Raw genomic sequence first — 18,124 nt, forward strand, 5'->3', positions numbered from 1 at the left:
TTCATCAAACAATGTACAGACATCCAAAAATTGTTAACACATTGAATGCCCCGGGGGTCATAGGTGACCAGCACTGAGTTTGTTCTTAGAGCTGAGGGGCCATCGGTGACCGGCGAAGCCAAGATTATTAGAAACACATAATTCGAATAAATTTTTAATACCTTTAATTTTTTTAAATATTATTATCGCTACTAAAATGGTTTGAAGAAATTAATGCAATACATATTGCGAAAATCATTTTGGTAGACGGGCAAGCCATGTAAAATTAGCGAGGCATACAATGTGTCATCAATAAATACCCACAAAGACTTGTAAGTCTGTAAAGGACATATCCTGGATTTAAATGCAGCTCCCGCTTTTTAGCAACGTTAAGTAGAATAGTTATTTTAAGGTATTTAAGTAGGTGAAATTTTTATGGATAGTGCTGGAATAACTGGAATTGATCATGAATCTCATTTTAAGTCATTAGAAAAAAAATTCAAATCATTTTACGAGCAGTGAACATAATTAAATTTTTCTAAAAGTAATTTTTTATATAGAAAATTTCCACAATCAGGAATTTTTTTCTGGTAATTATCCTTTACTGTTCATGATAAAAAATCTACTGCACTGTAAAACAATTTTGCTGCAGAGTTTGCCGCGACTTTTAGATGTGTTGTACACTAAAATTTCTTAACGTAAGTGTGGTCACAGTTTTTGCTTGCTTTTGCGCTAAAAAACAAGCACATTTATAGTGAATTATTTTTTAGAAAATTTTTATTTTTTCCATTTCATATAAGTTTGAGCATGATAACTACAGTTTTGGATTCAAAAATATATTTAGTTTAACTTTACACCAAAAAATGGTGACAATTATGCACCAAAATTGTTTGCACCAAAATTGTCTGTAGTAGTACTTGTGATAATTGGTACAAATTGAAAACAATACGAATTTCCACATGTATAGAATTTCAAATTACAGAAATTAATTAAGAATGGTTGGCGTCAGTATAAGTGAGGCGATTTTTTGCGATTTCCAACGAATCAGTATCTTTTCACCGTTAAGTTTGAATTTGCTTCTTGGCACACAACTTTTTTTTTATTTCAATTACTGTTGATTTTAAACAATTTAATTTTTATAAAAGTTTTTAAAAGCTAACTATAAATAAAATAAACACATGGTTTCAAGCAGCATTAAAATTACCAACTCGATTACGTAACCACGCTAAACAGGTTTATCGCTGAGCTTATAGGAAAAACTGAAAGGTTAAAAAACGTGCAATAAAATCATAACAGAATCGTCCATAGTTTAGTCTATGACAATGGATGTTGCTATACTAATAGGAAAAATACGTTTTTCAAATATCTATCCTGAAGGAACTAATTAAATTTTTTATTTATTTTTACTATGGAGGACTGAAACTGCTCCTTGTTGTCCATACCCAAATTTCAGAAGTTTAGTTCAAATAGTTCTGGAATTAAAAAGAGTTTAAGAGAGTCCAACACAGAAACAGACAAAAATGCTAAGAAAAACAAAAGAAACGTTGAAAAATAATGTAAGAAAATATTCCATAATGTTTCATTCATTAGATTTTGCATTAAGACAGTGTGAGTTGCCTGCGGAAAAAACTTTTTGAAACAGCAGCGATGAAGAAAGAAACGTTTATTTATTTATTTATTCCTTATGAAAGGGAGAAATAAACGTGATTCCGTCTGAAATAAGAATCAAAATATAGTCTCACAATATCATACGTGGTATATATTTGATAAAAATAACAGAAATCGTGTAAATGTATAAAAAATTTCAAAGAATCGGTCAATAAAAAAATACCCATTTTGCACTAGTTATTGCTCGCCAAATTTATTAAGCTGCTATTGATTATTTACCAAGACATAAAAATTAATAAAAAGTAATTTCTTTTAGAGTATTAGAAAGATTCGCTAGTATTTTTTTTTTGTAGTGATACTTTTCTTTATTAAGTGATAGTCTCTGGTGGGAGCTGAATGGATAGCAAAGTGACTAAGTAAGATTCAATATTATTAATAATTATAGTGTTAAAAATCTATGCAATAAGTTATTTTTATACTTATAACTAATTTTTAATTATATTAAAAATTATTTGAAGACTTACTAAAAGTGATTTATTTAATAGTGTCATTATTAGAGACAATTTTTTTCATGAATAATCAGTAAATTAGAAGGGAAAATATTAAAAGGATATCTTTTTAAGTCTTATTATCTGAAAAAAATAATCAAAATAGTCATCATATTTTTTTATTTATATTTTGAGCATTTATGAAACAAAATAATTACAATAATGATATAAAAAGGCGATTTACTTAAAAAAGTATTATAATAGCAGCTAATGATAGAAATTAGTTATCGATCTTAGCTAAAAAATATTCTATATGGAATTTTTTATCTTTTTTTAAAACAAAGAAACTTATGTATAGATATGTATATACAGAGGTTGGACAAAATTTTGAAAACGCTTCAATAATAACGTTTTTCAAGCAATATTTCTTTCAGCAGCAAATGTTTTCGAAAATTGTTTATAACTAAACTGTCGGCACAATTTGAAAGATCAAGCTTGAAGTTTTTAGGAATGGAGTCATTTTTACGCATGCAAAATTCGAATGGACAAAACTGTGTAGAGGAAATTAATATTTTTCCTCCAGTTTTAATACCAGCAATTTTGAAGTCATTCGAAAGAAAGCATTTTTGAAATCATTCTTCTCATTTTCACTAAGGGTCAAAAGGGGGTATTTTAATGACTATTATTGGAGAAAATGAGCAATCACAACAGTACTTTATTTAGCAAATATGTAATTATTATGAGAATATTTTATGATCTTATAATTAATGTTGATACAATATTTTATAATATTATAATTAATATTATTACAATATTTAATAATAGTATAACAAAACATATTGCTCTTGTTTCTCAAAATGTTTCTTCTTTTTTTTAATGAATCTTGTATCGTTAATCATATTTTGAGAAATACTTCAAAGGCTTATAATATTAATGCTTGTTTTTTTTTAAGTGTTTTAAAATTATAATTTTTTGAAAGTAACAACGTGTGTAAAAAAGTGTTATTGTTAAAAATGCTACAACTGATCTCTGATCAGAGGAAAAAATTCCTGTTTCTGCCCTGCAGTATTCTATTCACTTCAACGTCAGATCACTCTTCTAGACGCGTTGCCATTTTAATGATATTCATACATCTTCGAACTGGCATTAGTTATACACAAGCCATACAACTAGAGCCCGTTGTTTCTCTATTCCCGATCGCAACGAACTATAGGGGGCGANTGAAAGGTTAAAAAACGTGCAATAAAATCATAACAGAATCGTCCATAGTTTAGTCTATGACAATGGATGTTGCTATACTAATAGGAAAAATACGTTTTTCAAATATCTATCCTGAAGGAACTAATTAAATTTTTTATTTATTTTTACTATGGAGGACTGAAACTGCTCCTTGTTGTCCATACCCAAATTTCAGAAGTTTAGTTCAAATAGTTCTGGAATTAAAAAGAATTTAAGAGAGTCCAACACAGAAACAGACAAAAATGCTAAGAAAAACAAAAGAAACGTTGAAAAATAATGTAAGAAAATATTCCATAATGTTTCATTCATTAGATTTTGCATTAAGACAGTGTGAGTTGCCTGCGGAAAAAACTTTTTGAAACAGCAGCGATGAAGAAAGAAACGTTTATTTATTTATTTATTCCTTATGAAAGGGAGAAATAAACGTGATTCCGTCTGAAATAAGAATCAAAATATAGTCTCACAATATCATACGTGGTATATATTTGATAAAAATAACAGAAATCGTGTAAATGTATAAAAAATTTCAAAGAATCGGTCAATAAAAAAATACCCATTTTGCACTAGTTATTGCTCGCCAAATTTATTAAGCTGCTATTGATTATTTACCAAGACATAAAAATTAATAAAAAGTATTTTCTTTTAGAGTCTTAGAAAGATTCGCTAATATTTTTTCTTGTAGTGATACTTTTCTTTATTAAATGATAGTCTCTGGTGGGAGCTGAATGGATATCAAAATGACTAAGTAAGATTCATTATTATTAATAATTACTGTATTAAAAATATATGCACAATGTTATCTATGCACTACTTATAACTATTTTTTAATTATATTAAAAATTATTTGAAGACTTATAAAAAGTGATTTATTTAATAGTGTCATTATTTGAGACAATTTTTATTTCTGCATAATCAGTGAATTAGAAGGAAAAATATTAAAAGGATCTCTTTTTAAGTCTTATTATCTGAAAAAAAGAATCAGAATGGTCATAATATATATTTTTTATTTATATTTTGAGCATGTGTGAAGCAAAATAATTATATTAATGATATAAAATGGCGATTGATTTAAAAAAGTATTATAATAGCAGCAAATGATTGAAATTAGTTATCGATCTTAGATAAAAAAATTCTATGTGGATTTTTTTTTAAAGAGAGAAATTTATGTATAGATATAATATACAGAGGTTGGACAAAATTTTGAAAACGCGTCAATAATAACGTTTTAAAAGCAATATTTTTTTCAGCAGCAAATGTTTTCGAAAATTGTTAATAACTAAATAGTTGGCACAATTTGAAAGATCAAGCGCGAAGTTTTTAGGAATGGTGTCATTTTTACGCATACAAAATTCGAATGGAGAAAGCTGTGGAGAGGAAATTAATATTTTTCTTCCAGTTTTAATACCAGGAATTTTGAAGTCATTCTAAAGGAAGCATTCTCGAAGTCATTCGTCCCATTTTCACTAAGGGTCACCAGTATTCGATTTTTATTTTAAAGACTATTTTATTAGAAAATGAGCAATCACAACAGTGATCATTAAAAAACAGTGATCATTTAAAAAAATTACTCCTGAAGATATGGTGCCATATAGAGACCAATAAAGATATTAAAATTTTTATTTTTGGTCACGTTATGTTATAAATATTTCACAACAAATTAACTTCCAAAACCATACCAGTATATCGAAACCTTACTACCAGCCAGCAGGACTATCAAAATTGCATGGCTTTTTCCAGATATTAATAGCTAAGATATTTTAAACCACTAGATCCACTGCCTAACATCCACCTCGGAGTAAATCTAAGAATATTATAAAAGATTTGAGATGAAGTAAAAGTGTTGCGTCCATCTTTGAAGTTGACTGTTTTTCATCAATAAAATCAGAATATTATGTGTATACGGGTGATTCTTTACAAACATGACGATTCGGACCAAAAAAGTTCTTCAAATTTAAAGTCTTCAAAATAATCCAAATTTTTTTTTGTATGCTTCCTTGGTTATATTTATTAATATCTTACAGACAGCAGTGTAGTTTATTGACATTTGCTCGAGAAAAAAAATAAAATAGAAATTCACTAAATCTTGAATGCCTGGAAAATGGCATATTATCCCAGAAGTTTTAAAAACAGTCATTTTAAGTTAATAGTAAGTAACTCAACTTAAGCCTTTATGTTAGATGGATCATAAATTGCTTAAATTAATTCTTTTTATCCACTGTAGAAAGAAAAAAAAATCAAATTTGTTTGTTGCTGATACGTACAGAATAAAATTGTGTATAATAATCAATTATTAAATAAATAAATAACTTTGATTACATCCAACCATATTACAATCATACAAACTTGGTATTAGGTTAATATTTTCTTTTCCTCCTTACAGTATTAGCAGTTAAAAAAATTTTTGGTAACACTTCAATGTCCTGGAATTCATAAGCCAGGAAAATGGCAGCCAGGATAATGACAAATTCGCCATTTTATAGCATATAACTTTACTTTAATGTAATATTTTGGTCTTAGACGTTTACATTCTGCAGAAAACAGCAGGATTTCTTAAAATAACTCAGATAAATCTATGTAGATTATGTTATTAATGATTTCAAGAAATCAGGAAAATGACAACACAAAAACCTACTGATCTTGAAAAAATTTTTGAAATAGATTTTGAACCAGAAAGTTGGTTATTTATTCATGCAACAAGACATGTTCATATAGGAGGGTATCTAATCAATCTATTAACCTAAGGCATTGATTGCTGGCTCTATCTATTCTGGTTATAAACTACTAAATAAAAGTAGCCAGGAAAATGACAGATTTTCTTAGGACAAACAAATTATTGACTGAAAAAATTATTTTAAACGAAGTTTTTGTAAATAATGCAATCTGCGTATATTATAGAAATGCTTACACCGGTTGACTGAAAAAAAATTAGATATTGAAAAATTTATGGGAAATTTTGAAGCTAGTTATTATTGGAAACATTGTTTGGGACAAGCCAGGAAAATGACATTTTGAAGTTCATTTTTTAACTATACAAAACAGTCAATGCTAGTGCAAAGTCTTTTTAAAATGTTAACAACAATGCAATTTATTATTTTTTTTAAAAAAAGTTCTTTTAGTATTACAGTATTAGATCTCGGAGCAAGGGACAGTGAATTGTCATATTTCGTGAGAATCACCCATATNTGTTTGGGACATGCCAGGAAAATGACATTTTGAAGTTCAATTAAATTTTTTAACTATAAAAAACAGTCAATGCTAGTGCAAAGTCTTTTTAAAATGTTAACAACAATTCAATTTATTATTTTTTTTAAAAAAAAGTTCTTTTAGTATTATAGTATTAGATCTCGGAGCAAGGGACAGTGAATTGTCATATTTCGTGAGAATCACCCATATATATATTGGGGTGACCCTTATCTTTGAACTTTTAATTTTTCAAGAGCCCACTCCCTTGTTTGGTTCCATTTAGTTCAAAACATAACCATGTAAATTTTCGGATAACATGTTTTAATCCGTGCCAACTTCAAAAAAAAGTATGCAAAACAGGGACAATTTTCGGACTTTTTGTTTTGGCAGAGGTGCTTTTCTGTCCTGTCATTGATTTAAAACTTGGTGAAAGTCATTACTTTTTGCTAGCTATGACAATTACTGTAATTTCCGTTTAATACACGTGGCATATTGCAGAGTCATTCCATTAAATGCACATACAACAAGTTCTCTGTCCTTGATGGTTTCGTTATAGTTGATCTTTATGTTTCGAGAATTACGTAGCGAAATAGTGTTTATTTTTGAAAGGAGATATCGATCATGAAATAACTGAAAAAATTCCCATCCCTAGATTAGTACGTATTATTTTTTTTCTTTGAATTTCAATACTTAAGGGGAGTAAAATATCAGTAACTTAAAGCAGTACGAAAGCTCATTATATTTTAGGAGGAAGTCAAAATTCTCTCAAAACTTATGCAATGTTGCATAAAAAACTGATTTAGTTGTAATTTTTCTTAGTGAATCTCAATAAATGTTCGGAAGATTTAATATATTTAGAGTTTGAACAATGACGCGAAGATTTTAAGCAACACAATTTCTTCAAATACTTACTGCCCAAATAATGCATAAATGCTTTTAGAACAAAAACTAAATAAAGCTATATAATTTTATCTATGCCATCATCACACAACTACTGCCAGTTGCACCCCATTTTAATCATTTTAATGATATTAACCCATCTTCGAATTGGCATTAGTTATCCACATGCCAGTCAACTAGAGCCCGTTGTTTCTCTATTGTGGAAATTTATTCCATTTGAAATAATTATTTTTTTTAACACCACATAGCTTGAAAGGCTTTATTTTTATCTATCGTTGTATTTTAATCTGCATAAACACAAATAGAAAACATTAGCATACGTAAAATTAAATAAGAAATGAAGAAATAAATAAATAATTAAAATAAATAGCGCGCTTTCTTTTGATTATACATTTTACTGCTCATCCTTGTAGTATTTGTAACAGACATTTAACAAATAGCAGGAAACAGGCACTTTTCTAAAATAATTTTAAAATAACAGTTGCTTAAAAACTTCATAGATGTATTACCTTTAAACTGTCAAATTACCTTTTTGGTCAGTACCATGAGTAAAAAATTTAATACTACGAGAATATGGTAAAATTTACCGTTATACTGGCTCTAAGGGAACACCAATTAGCTCGGAAATTCTTAAAGAAGCGCTTTGGTAATGATTTTGATAAAATGAAAAATAAATTATGGTTTTGTAATGTGTGATAAAATTTGGTATATGCCGTAAAATTTGATAACTTTATCATATCCATGGCCATGACATAAGAACCATTTATTCGATTAAATTGATTTTACAGTTTTGTATTTTTCACTAAATATGTGGTGATTAGATATTTAATTTTAAAAACCAGAACTTTCGGTAAGAAATCACATTATCAACCTAAAAATTACCTCAAATGAGTGGTTTAAATACCGTATATTCTGGTTTTAAGTACCAGATTTTTGGTTTTTCTTACCACAAATGTCATTACCGTACAGGATGGTAACTTTATCAGAATGTTTCCCTGTGTTACGTTACTTATGTTTTGACTATTTATGTAGCTAATTCAATTAACTTTAGCAGCTAATCAGAAAAATTTATTTGTAAGAGATAAAAAGAAAATTTATTAACAAAGGAGGAACAAAATTTAAACTTCAGGCATGCTATCAATATTATTTCATTCTGTTTGTCATTTTCATCTGTATAGGAATAATATTTTAAATCAAATAACAACTTTTAACTATGTATTCGGCCTAATATATTTATTTTTCCTTAGTTACACACCAGTAAAAATTGCTTACAAGAAGTTTGAGCCTTCAGGAGGAAGCAATGACAAGTTAGCACCAGTAATTTTTTTGCATGGCCTCACTTCTTCAAAAGAATCGTGGAACGTTATAGCACAGATCATAGCTGACAAAACTAAAAGGAAAGTAAGTTTCTTGCAATGACAATTTCTACAAAAGAAAACATGGCGCCTCAAGGGACAGAGGTTACTTAGGTTCAATGCGATAGCTGTTTGATTTGAATCTTGCTTCTGATTGGAACCAATCTAAATGCCCACAGATCATGGATTACATTTCCTTTGTCATCGGGTTAACTAGGGGGATTTCGTGGTTTTCCCCTCCATCTAATCACCTGTTAGTTTCTTCAAAAAATTTTTAGTTTGTCTCAACGCTTCATTTAAGAGTTCTCTTGTCTCCTGGTCTTGTTAAAATTATAAGGCTACGGAGTTGAACATAGAGAGTTATCGGAGCTAAACATCAAAACTGAACATTGAACTCAAAAATGAGCCGTCTGTTCAACACTAGTTGTAAAATTAAAATTAAATTTCAAAAGAAAAAAATGCAACAATTACTATTTTGAATACCAGAAATTCTGCATATCTGGTACCATAAAGAAATAAAAAATTGTCTAATAAAAGATTCTAATAACATAAATTTGGTTCTTTGTTGCAAAAATTCTCCTTTTTTTCTTTTTTCTTTATAAATTTCTTTATGTTCTCAACGAGTTTTGTTTTGCAGTAACCTTTTTTCTCGAATTTTTCTCTGTTTCGTTAAAATCTTTTCTTTTTCTTTTTTTTTCTGATTAGCACAAAAAATGGGATTTAAACATGGAGGAACAATTTTCCACAAATTCCTTGTCATGTTCTATTAAGTTTCTGTTGTTGTTTCTAATGGCACTTGTCATTCCAGCAAGCCTGCTTAGTCAAACCAACCATATTTAAGGCAGAGGGTGCGTTTCTTGTTTTTCAGTGGATCTATGTGGATTCATAGATATCTATGGCCAAGTATACGACTTAAGCAACACACACGCGACACAAACTGTTTATAGGGGGGACCCATTTATTTATCAAATCATTCATCATTAGATCGTAATCTTGACCTGAACCCGAGAACGATCAATCTTCAATTCAGTACCCCTAGAGATGCTATATTATGATTTAATTAAGAATTAGGGTCGAGCGTGCAATTTTATGCTTATATATTTTAATGCCTTTTACATTTTATTATTTATTCTTTCTATATTAAGATTTCGTTACTTATTCTTATCATATTTTTTTTATTCACTTCTATTAGCATTTCTTATTATTTTCATATTTATATTAAATTGGCTAGTAACATGCCTATTTGGCGAGATTTGAATGTCAATAATATATTCAAAATGTATTTGGAGTTATCTTTGAAATTCGTGGAATTTTTTTTTTCCAAGTTTCAAATGACATTCTAGAACTCAATTTTGCTGGCATTAGAGAGTGACCTCAAATATGTCAATTAATAAGCTCGGACTATATTTTAAATTACGAAATAAAAAACGCACTTTCTCTGAACTAACATAAATTTTTTTCGACTGATCCAGATTTCTGACCCCCAGAATATATGAGGGTCATCATGATATCAGAAAACGGTCCAAAATTTGAGACCCGTAATGTTAATTTTACTTTTTGAGTATTTCACCATATCTTGAAAACTTTTTAAGAGGACTGAAAAATATTTTGCACTCAATTATAAATTTCATTTATCTAAAGAAAATTCCAAGCAAAAATGTGATTTTCAGTAAAAGTTTAATATTTTTTATTATTTTATTTAATAATATTTGAAAAATTTTAAATTGGGTGTACAAAATTTGAGCAAAATCGATCGAATAGTTCCTGAGAATTCAAACTTTGAAAAAGTCGCATTTCAAACACTGTACACGAAAAGGCGTACAGCATGTGAACTTTTTTGATCTTATTTGTGTGTAACTTTCATAAAAATTTAAATATACTTATTAATTTTTAATAAGAAGCTTTTATATTTTTTGTTTAGTATTTGTTATATATCACTCAAATATTTGAATTCGATTCTTTTTTATGTTAATATTTCAGACTTACGCCTGTGATGCAAGAAACCATGGAGAAAGTGAATATTCTGAACATTTCAATTTCGACCTAAACGTTGATGATCTATTTCAATTTATGAATGACTTGAACATCGAAAGAGCCGTTTTAGTTGGTCACAGTATGGGAAGTTTCACCTCCACAAATGCTGCGCTTAGAAAGGTTTGTGTATAAGTTTATTTATAATAAAGAAAATACTAATAAATTTGAAAAAAAATATGCAAGTGTAAAATTTAAAGATGTTTATTTTGTATCGCCGAGGAAAGTCACATCATAAAATGCATGTCAATGAAGATCTCAAAGTTTCGATATTTTCATCTAACTCAATAAACCATTGTTAAACCGTTATATCATTTTCAATATTACTAAATTGTATCGTAACTTGGTTTCGAATTTAATTTAATTTATTTAATAATATTTTTAATTTAATAATTAATTTGATTACCTGATTGAGCACTTCATTCGAATTGAAACACTTTTTTCAAGTTGTGTAAAACATCTTTGAATCATAATACAAAATATTTTTTATAGCCTGAAAGAGTAGAAATGGTATTTTCGGAGGACATGTACGTAAAGAAACTTCCAAAAGAAGTAACAGATTCTGTTATACGCTACGCATCAGATTTTTGTGAAGCTGTAAAAAGTGTTCCAAAAGATTTAAGTGAAAATGAAGCTCTTATAAAAGCTGTGAAAACTTTAAGCAAGAATAATAAAGAAGTTGTAAGTCTTTTTAATTTTTTTCTTTTAAATTCATGTTAAAACCCGAAACATTGCTGTTGTTGTGATTAAAATTTTAATCACATCATTAATCACATTAATGGATTTACGTAATGTATTATGTAGTAATCAAAAGATACTAACTCTTTAATAGCTTATCGTACTAAATAAATATCTCATACAATATTAAATAAATATCTAAGTAGATATCTAAAAAATAGCTTAACATATTAAAAAAATATTTATATCTCCAATAATAAATTCTCAAGCAACTAAAGTGGTAAAATATTATTTGATTAAAAACTTTATTCGCTTCAGAAAAATACTGATTTGAAGAAAAAATATCGATGCGTTTTAAGGGCTCAAAAGTCGGCCCCTACTTTCAAGACTTGCCAGACGTGCATGAGAAGAAGCCAAAGTGAGTTGAAATATAAAACCTAAAGTTTTCAACATAAAAAGTAAAAATCAAAATTTAAAAAAAAAACTCAGTTACCGAAAGAGAAAAAAATTGAAAAGCAGATCCAGAAAAAAAAAACATAGAGGCCGAGTTGTAAAATCAAGGTTAAATTTGTTTCGACCCTTTACACTGCTAAAACTTTCGAGCCATGTAACACCAAAAATTGATATTCATTTGCCGGCAACTCAAAATGGAGCGCAATTTCACCATATTTTGCTATTTTCACTTACTCCAAATAACAGTTGAAAATTGCACTGAAAATAGGTATTTTAAAGAAACAAAACTACTATTTTCATCCTTTTTTCTTTTCTTTTTTTATATAAAAGCAGAAGAAGGTTACACCCTTATTAGGCATTTTTAAAGACCTCAAATGCAGGCCAAGGTTGCCTATTTACCGTAACAAATATATTAACCGTAAGTTGATTATTTTATGACATACCTCTAACCATTTTATACCGGCAACCATATTTAAAAAGGCAACATCAATTTGATGATACATGAAGTTCGTTATCAAAAAAAAGTTTTCAGTGTCAAATGTTAACAACAGTTTGAGTGTTTGAGTTAATTTTGAGTGTTAACTTTGAGTGTTAATTTTTATTGTAATTTTGAGTGTTTGAGTAATTTTTGAATGTTTGAGTTAACAACAGTTAATTACGGTAAACAGCATCTTAATTCCAACTTCCAAGTAACTTGAAGGTTTTCTTTTTGAGAGGGGTGAGGGAATTATTTTTCCACTGTGTTCGTAGCACCATCTGCTGACAGTTTTTATTATGAGGACTTGGGGCAGGCGTTTTGGCAGGAGATGACAACAACAGAATGTATTATATGTTTCTTTGATATGAAACTTTTTTGATTCAAAACAGAAAAGGCCAGAGCTGAAAAATAAAACTTGTATGAAATGTTACAGATTTTGTTTGATTAAAAAAATAAATATTTTCAATACATTGAAAAGTAATTTCAGTGAATTTCGGTAGAAATTAAGAACGGAAATTTTCTACAAATAAAATAATAAATATTTATTTTTAAGCAGATTTTTTTAATAGTAACTTTCTACTGAACGTTTCATTCAGAACCGTTTTAACTGAATAAGAGTTATTAATTTTTCATGTTATTTCTTACTGTAAGAAATAAATTATTTTCAGGGGGTATATAGCTCAGAAGAATCTTTAAAGTCATCGAATTTTGTCTTGAAGAGAAGATCAGATGGAGGATATGACGTAGCTTTCAATAGGGATCCAATAATTAGAGCATTTCAAGATCCAGAAACATTAATGACTAGTCCTAGTGGTCAATTTAATGGCCATGCTTATTTCATATATGGGAAAGACTCGCCCATTCGCGTGTAAGCAACATGACATATTTATATGCCTGTTTCAAATTTCTTAATTGTTTCCAAATTTTATTTTCTAAGAAATATTTATAACTAGCTGAATATCCGTTTTTGTACGGTGTAAGAGAAATGTAATTAACCAATAAATCGCGATTAATCAACACTACGAAATCATTCACGAAATTGAAAGACATGTACAGATATACTTAATTAAGGTTTAACAGTTCCGATTTTTCATTATTATTATTTGCAGCCTTTCCTGGTGTCTTTATGTCATCAGTAGCAAATCATGTTTTGAAAAGTTCATCCCTTCAAACAATAAAAAAGAATAATATATTCTGTTATAAAGAATAAAGCATTCTGTGATAAAGAATAATATATTCTGTAATTTAATAAAAAATAATTATATCTTGTATCATTTGGCATGACGCTGTTGCTCAAGGTCAACTAATGAGTGTCAAAAGTTAGGATAATCAATAATTTTCTCAGGTACCTATGCTTTACTTATTTTCGGTAGATTTATGTTATCAGAAAGCAAATCATGTTTTTAAAAGTTTATCCCTTCAAACTAAAGAATAATAATATTCCGTATCATTTTTCATAACGCTGTTGCTTGGGGTCAACACTCGATAGTCAAAAATTGCATCATTGACATTAATAACAACATGGCAATTTTTTATGGTTTACATAAACGGGCAAGTACTTTTTCTCCATTAATTTAACATGTCAATGCATTTCTTCAAATGTACTTACTGCAAAAATTAGTTAATTGTAGTTCTCGAAAATAATTAGTAGCAACACTGATATTTTTACAATCATTTTTGGCGAATGAACTAATATCAGTACTTATTTCGAAGGCCTGAAAAAATAACAAAACTATTATGCTTAATTAACTGCATCTGGCAACCTATTATATCATTCGCTCCATTTATTTTGAAATCTGTTTTTCCTTTACTGCTCAAGAAATGCTTGTTTCGGGCTGGAATCTCCATAAATACATAATGGATTATGTTTTTCTTTTAAAACATTCAATCTATTTCCTTCCCATTCTATTTTTTCTTTCGCCGAAGGGGCTTTTTAGCTTCTTTACTTTTCTTTTTTTGTTGCAGAAGTATACATTAGGTTTAGTTTTCTTCTGAAGAAATAATTCTGTCTTTTAACATTTTTTTTTATTTTGTCTTTATTATTATTTTTTATTTTATTGTTTTTCTTCCAAGGACTTCTTTTCTACATTTCCAGTTGCTTTCTGTAATTCTCTTCATCGTTCCTCAACAATTCCGATTCTTAATTTGCCGTTACGTAAGTCTACAGTATTTTTAAATTTGTCCTTTTAGATGTCCTGCGTGATTTAAACTCATCACATTCTTACTGGCAATCTAAGAGTCATGCTTCATTCTACCATTCTTAGGTCATTTTCAGAGATCAGTCCGGTCAATTTCTTTTGAAGGTTTTGAAACAAGAATGTTTTCAGTTTGTGGTTCTTAGCCTTTGCCCAACCTGGAGGATCAGAGTGTTCCTCTTTTGCTTCATGTCTTGCCTCTGACCTATCGTGGTTGGGTAGCCCTGACAGCAGCCAACCACTTGCCAAAACAGTTCTAGGAATCAAAAATACATGTAAACAACAGAACCGTGATAAAGTGAATATAAGGCAAAAACAACTTGAATAAAGGCCAGATAGAGGCACAGAAATGGACATGCTATCATTTCGGTTCTATAGACAAGAACTTCCCTCAGAACACCAAATAACTGTGGAAAAGTAACAAGACAAAAACAAGAAAAGACGTCCAAAGTATTTCAGCAAATAGAGAAAGAGAAAAAAGATTGAAGAATATAATAATAGAAGGGAGATGAAAAACAGGCGTGAGGGTGTTTCTCCGAGTTGCAAGATGTAGAAATTAAATTCGAATAGATTTCCATACATTGGCAGATGCTGAGATACTAAAAATATCAGTAACTAAATTATTACAATTTTTAAAATATGGAATGATTCCTAGAAATCAAGGTCAGCAGAGAAAGAGTAGAGAGGATAGTTTCAAGCCGAAGAAAACTCGAACCTATGTTTGGAATTCCAACTTTCTAGGGAAGGGAAAAATTGTTTAATATTCTGTTTCTGGATAAATCTTACACGTTTGTTTCATGTTCTCAGGGGCGTTTAGTTTGTCTAATGTAAGCAAAATCAATGACAAGAAATTTGTTAAAAACTCATCTATTGATACTAGCAATAGGGTCCTTAAAGCTAGGGAAATTTAGTTTGTTTAGAGGGGAGAAAATAACTTTAACTCAAATTAATTTAAAATCCTAAAATTTGGGGACTAATTTTCGGAAAATGGTAAAACAATTTAATTGATAAAATGCAACGGATGAGTTTTTTGAATTGTCTGAGAAGTTCTGGCACTTTCTGAGGCTAATGGACAATAGTTCCAAGTGCCCGCCATTAAAAAAAAAAGGTTTGTTGAACTGCGTGATTAATTTTCTGTAGATGATATCATCATAAGGAAATCCACCGTCAAAATTAATGGCTTTAATGTAGAGGATTTCTTCATTGAGAAGATTACATACAAATCTTAGAAGCACGATAAATAGCCGTGCATAAGGCAGCTCTTTTGAGCTAAAGAAAAGGGACGAAAGGTTATGAGAGTTGAATATGTTTAACATGCAAATTTAATTTAATTCCATAGTTACTGTGACTTGTCGTTGTTATAGTCTTGTCCGAGTGGAGCAATGGAATCAAATAACACCGAAGACGTCCAAAATAGTCCTGGCAATGTCGAAGACCTTTGGTGATTAGAGCAGTTAATAGTCTGTGGGGTTTAGGTTACACTTTCCATGGAAATGAGATTCACCAGAGACATAAAGGTTTGAACTTCTGCAAGTTGGTCCTCGAAAGGTATTCCATTTCTCTTCTACCACCCAAAGGAAGATGCAATTTAGGAATCCCCCTCTCCTCGAGCTCCCTAGAGGTTGCAGGTTTCCCTGCCACTTACAATTGGTATATTTTATTGAAATATTAGTTATGATTTTATTTTGTTGTTTTTGTTTTATTTAGGATATCTGAAGAAACACACATCAAGAAACATTTCCCGAAAGCTGAATTTATTGAATTGAAATGTGCATCACACAGTGTTCACTTGGAATTAACAGATCAATTTCTTGAAACAGTTTTGAGCCGATTACAATGATAACAATAATGTTAATATTCTGTGTATATTAAAAATGCATTGTTACAATCAACAATGGTTATGTTTTATGTTGTATTGAAGTTGTGTTTCTTAGAAAGAGCAGCGGAACCTCTTATGATTTGTTAATTTTTGAAAGAACTTTAACCGGATTTTCTAGGAATTGTGTTTATTGTTCTAACGAGTAAGAAACGCTCATTTTCAAGTAAAAATTCAGTTTTAAGTCACAAATGGCCATTTTTATTATAACATGCTCTTTTTCTATATAAGCGTAAATCAAGTTATGCTGAAAATGCAGTAAAATAATTCCAAATGAATTTTTCTTTGTCAAACTATTTAAAAATTATTTTTCTTTTGTTTTTAAAATAATAACTACCTATAAACAATTCATTAAAATGATTGGCTCAGTTTCTATATGGGATAATATTTACTAAGCAAATAATGTTAAGTAATGCTGAAATTATAAGCTGCGGTTGTAGTTCATGATTTTGCAATATACAACGCATAATACAATTGTTGTCAATTATCTCTGTATATCAAAAAATCGTAAGGGACGCCGCCTCTGCTTTGTGTGTTCAACTTATTTTGGTTTGTTGAGCAAAATTTCTAAGTTTTAGAAACTCGAAACTACAAAGTTGGCAAAAAAAATGCACGGGGATGCATACAAAAATGCATACAATGGAATAAAAAAATTAACATTCGATAGTTAGTTCGAAAATGATTACCTGTTAAACTTGTTGGAAAAAATGCCATACGGACCGCTCTACAGGCCGTAGGAAAGCAACTTCACAGTTAAATTTCGGTATGCTAAAAGGGCTATATATATTCAAGAACTCAGTTTAAATTTTTTTTCGTAATTTCAATTTGTTCGAAAGTTTTTGAAATTTTAAATAATGTTTTGTGAATTTTTAATCCCTTTTTCTTGCTTGACGTTGCCATTTGCTTTGCTGTACAAAATCTATAAGGCATAAGAACTTAAAAATACGATGGCTTGTAGAAAAAAGATCAAAAAGTAAGACGGGGTAAATAAATTTAAGAGACGACAAGTTGTTCGAAATTAATTAAAGTGATTCGAACAAATAATACTTTAAGTTACAAAATAAGACTCAAAAACGTACTCAAACTCTGAATCAGCAGTTAAAAAAATAATTATAAAAATTTATAATAATACAGACGATTTAGGATTTAAGGTAAATATTCAAAATAACAAACAGGCACCAAATGGAATCTATTTATGGAAGTCATGGGTGGCCGCACATGAAAATCCCAGGAAATCCTGTGACGGAATTTAGCAGGATGTGGGCAAAAAGGGGATGAGAAACTTAAATACTGATAGTTCTTCAAATGAGGTCTTGTTTTTGATGTATTTTTTACGCTGAATCGAATGAAGCCAAATTCGAAATGATAGGATGAAAAGTTCAGAAAATATAAGATTTTTATTCACAAAATGTACTTGTACAGTCCACAAAAAATAGATATCACCCTGAATAACTTTCGTTCTAATGATCGGACTTTCACGAACTAAATGTCAATCTTAATGGTTCCTGAGGGTGACCTCAAATATGTTAATTAATTAGTGCTAACTATTAATTAAGTTAAGAAATCAGACCCAATTGCGTGATTTCTCTGAATAAACATTTTTTTTTTTCATATTTGAAATCCTGACCCTTGAAATAAGAGGGGTGGACAGAATTTTGAAA

At 29.4% G+C, this 18,124-nt stretch overlaps 1 protein-coding gene across 2 annotated transcripts; it reads left to right on the forward strand.

The window, feature by feature from the left end:
- Positions 1-1,815: 1,815 nt before the first annotated feature.
- LOC107455952 (sn-1-specific diacylglycerol lipase ABHD11-like) lies at positions 1,816-16,482 on the forward strand. Of its 2 annotated transcripts, none has more exons than XM_043047472.2 (6): positions 1,816-2,003; positions 8,645-8,798; positions 10,733-10,906; positions 11,276-11,464; positions 13,061-13,260; positions 16,295-16,482. In XM_043047472.2, the coding sequence occupies exons 1-6, from the start codon at positions 1,984-1,986 to the stop codon at positions 16,425-16,427; spliced, it is 870 nt and encodes a 289-aa protein (XP_042903406.1). In that variant the 5' UTR covers positions 1,816-1,983; the 3' UTR covers positions 16,428-16,482. The 2 variants fall into 2 exon arrangements, with proteins under 2 accessions (XP_042903406.1, XP_015929172.2); XM_016073686.3 differs by lacking the exon at positions 1,816-2,003 and adding an exon at positions 3,958-4,059.
- Positions 16,483-18,124: the final 1,642 nt, after the last annotated feature.

The sequence above is a fragment of the Parasteatoda tepidariorum genome, chromosome 2 (assembly GCF_043381705.1).
Source record: "Parasteatoda tepidariorum isolate YZ-2023 chromosome 2, CAS_Ptep_4.0, whole genome shotgun sequence".
Taxonomy (NCBI): domain Eukaryota; kingdom Metazoa; phylum Arthropoda; class Arachnida; order Araneae; family Theridiidae; genus Parasteatoda; species Parasteatoda tepidariorum.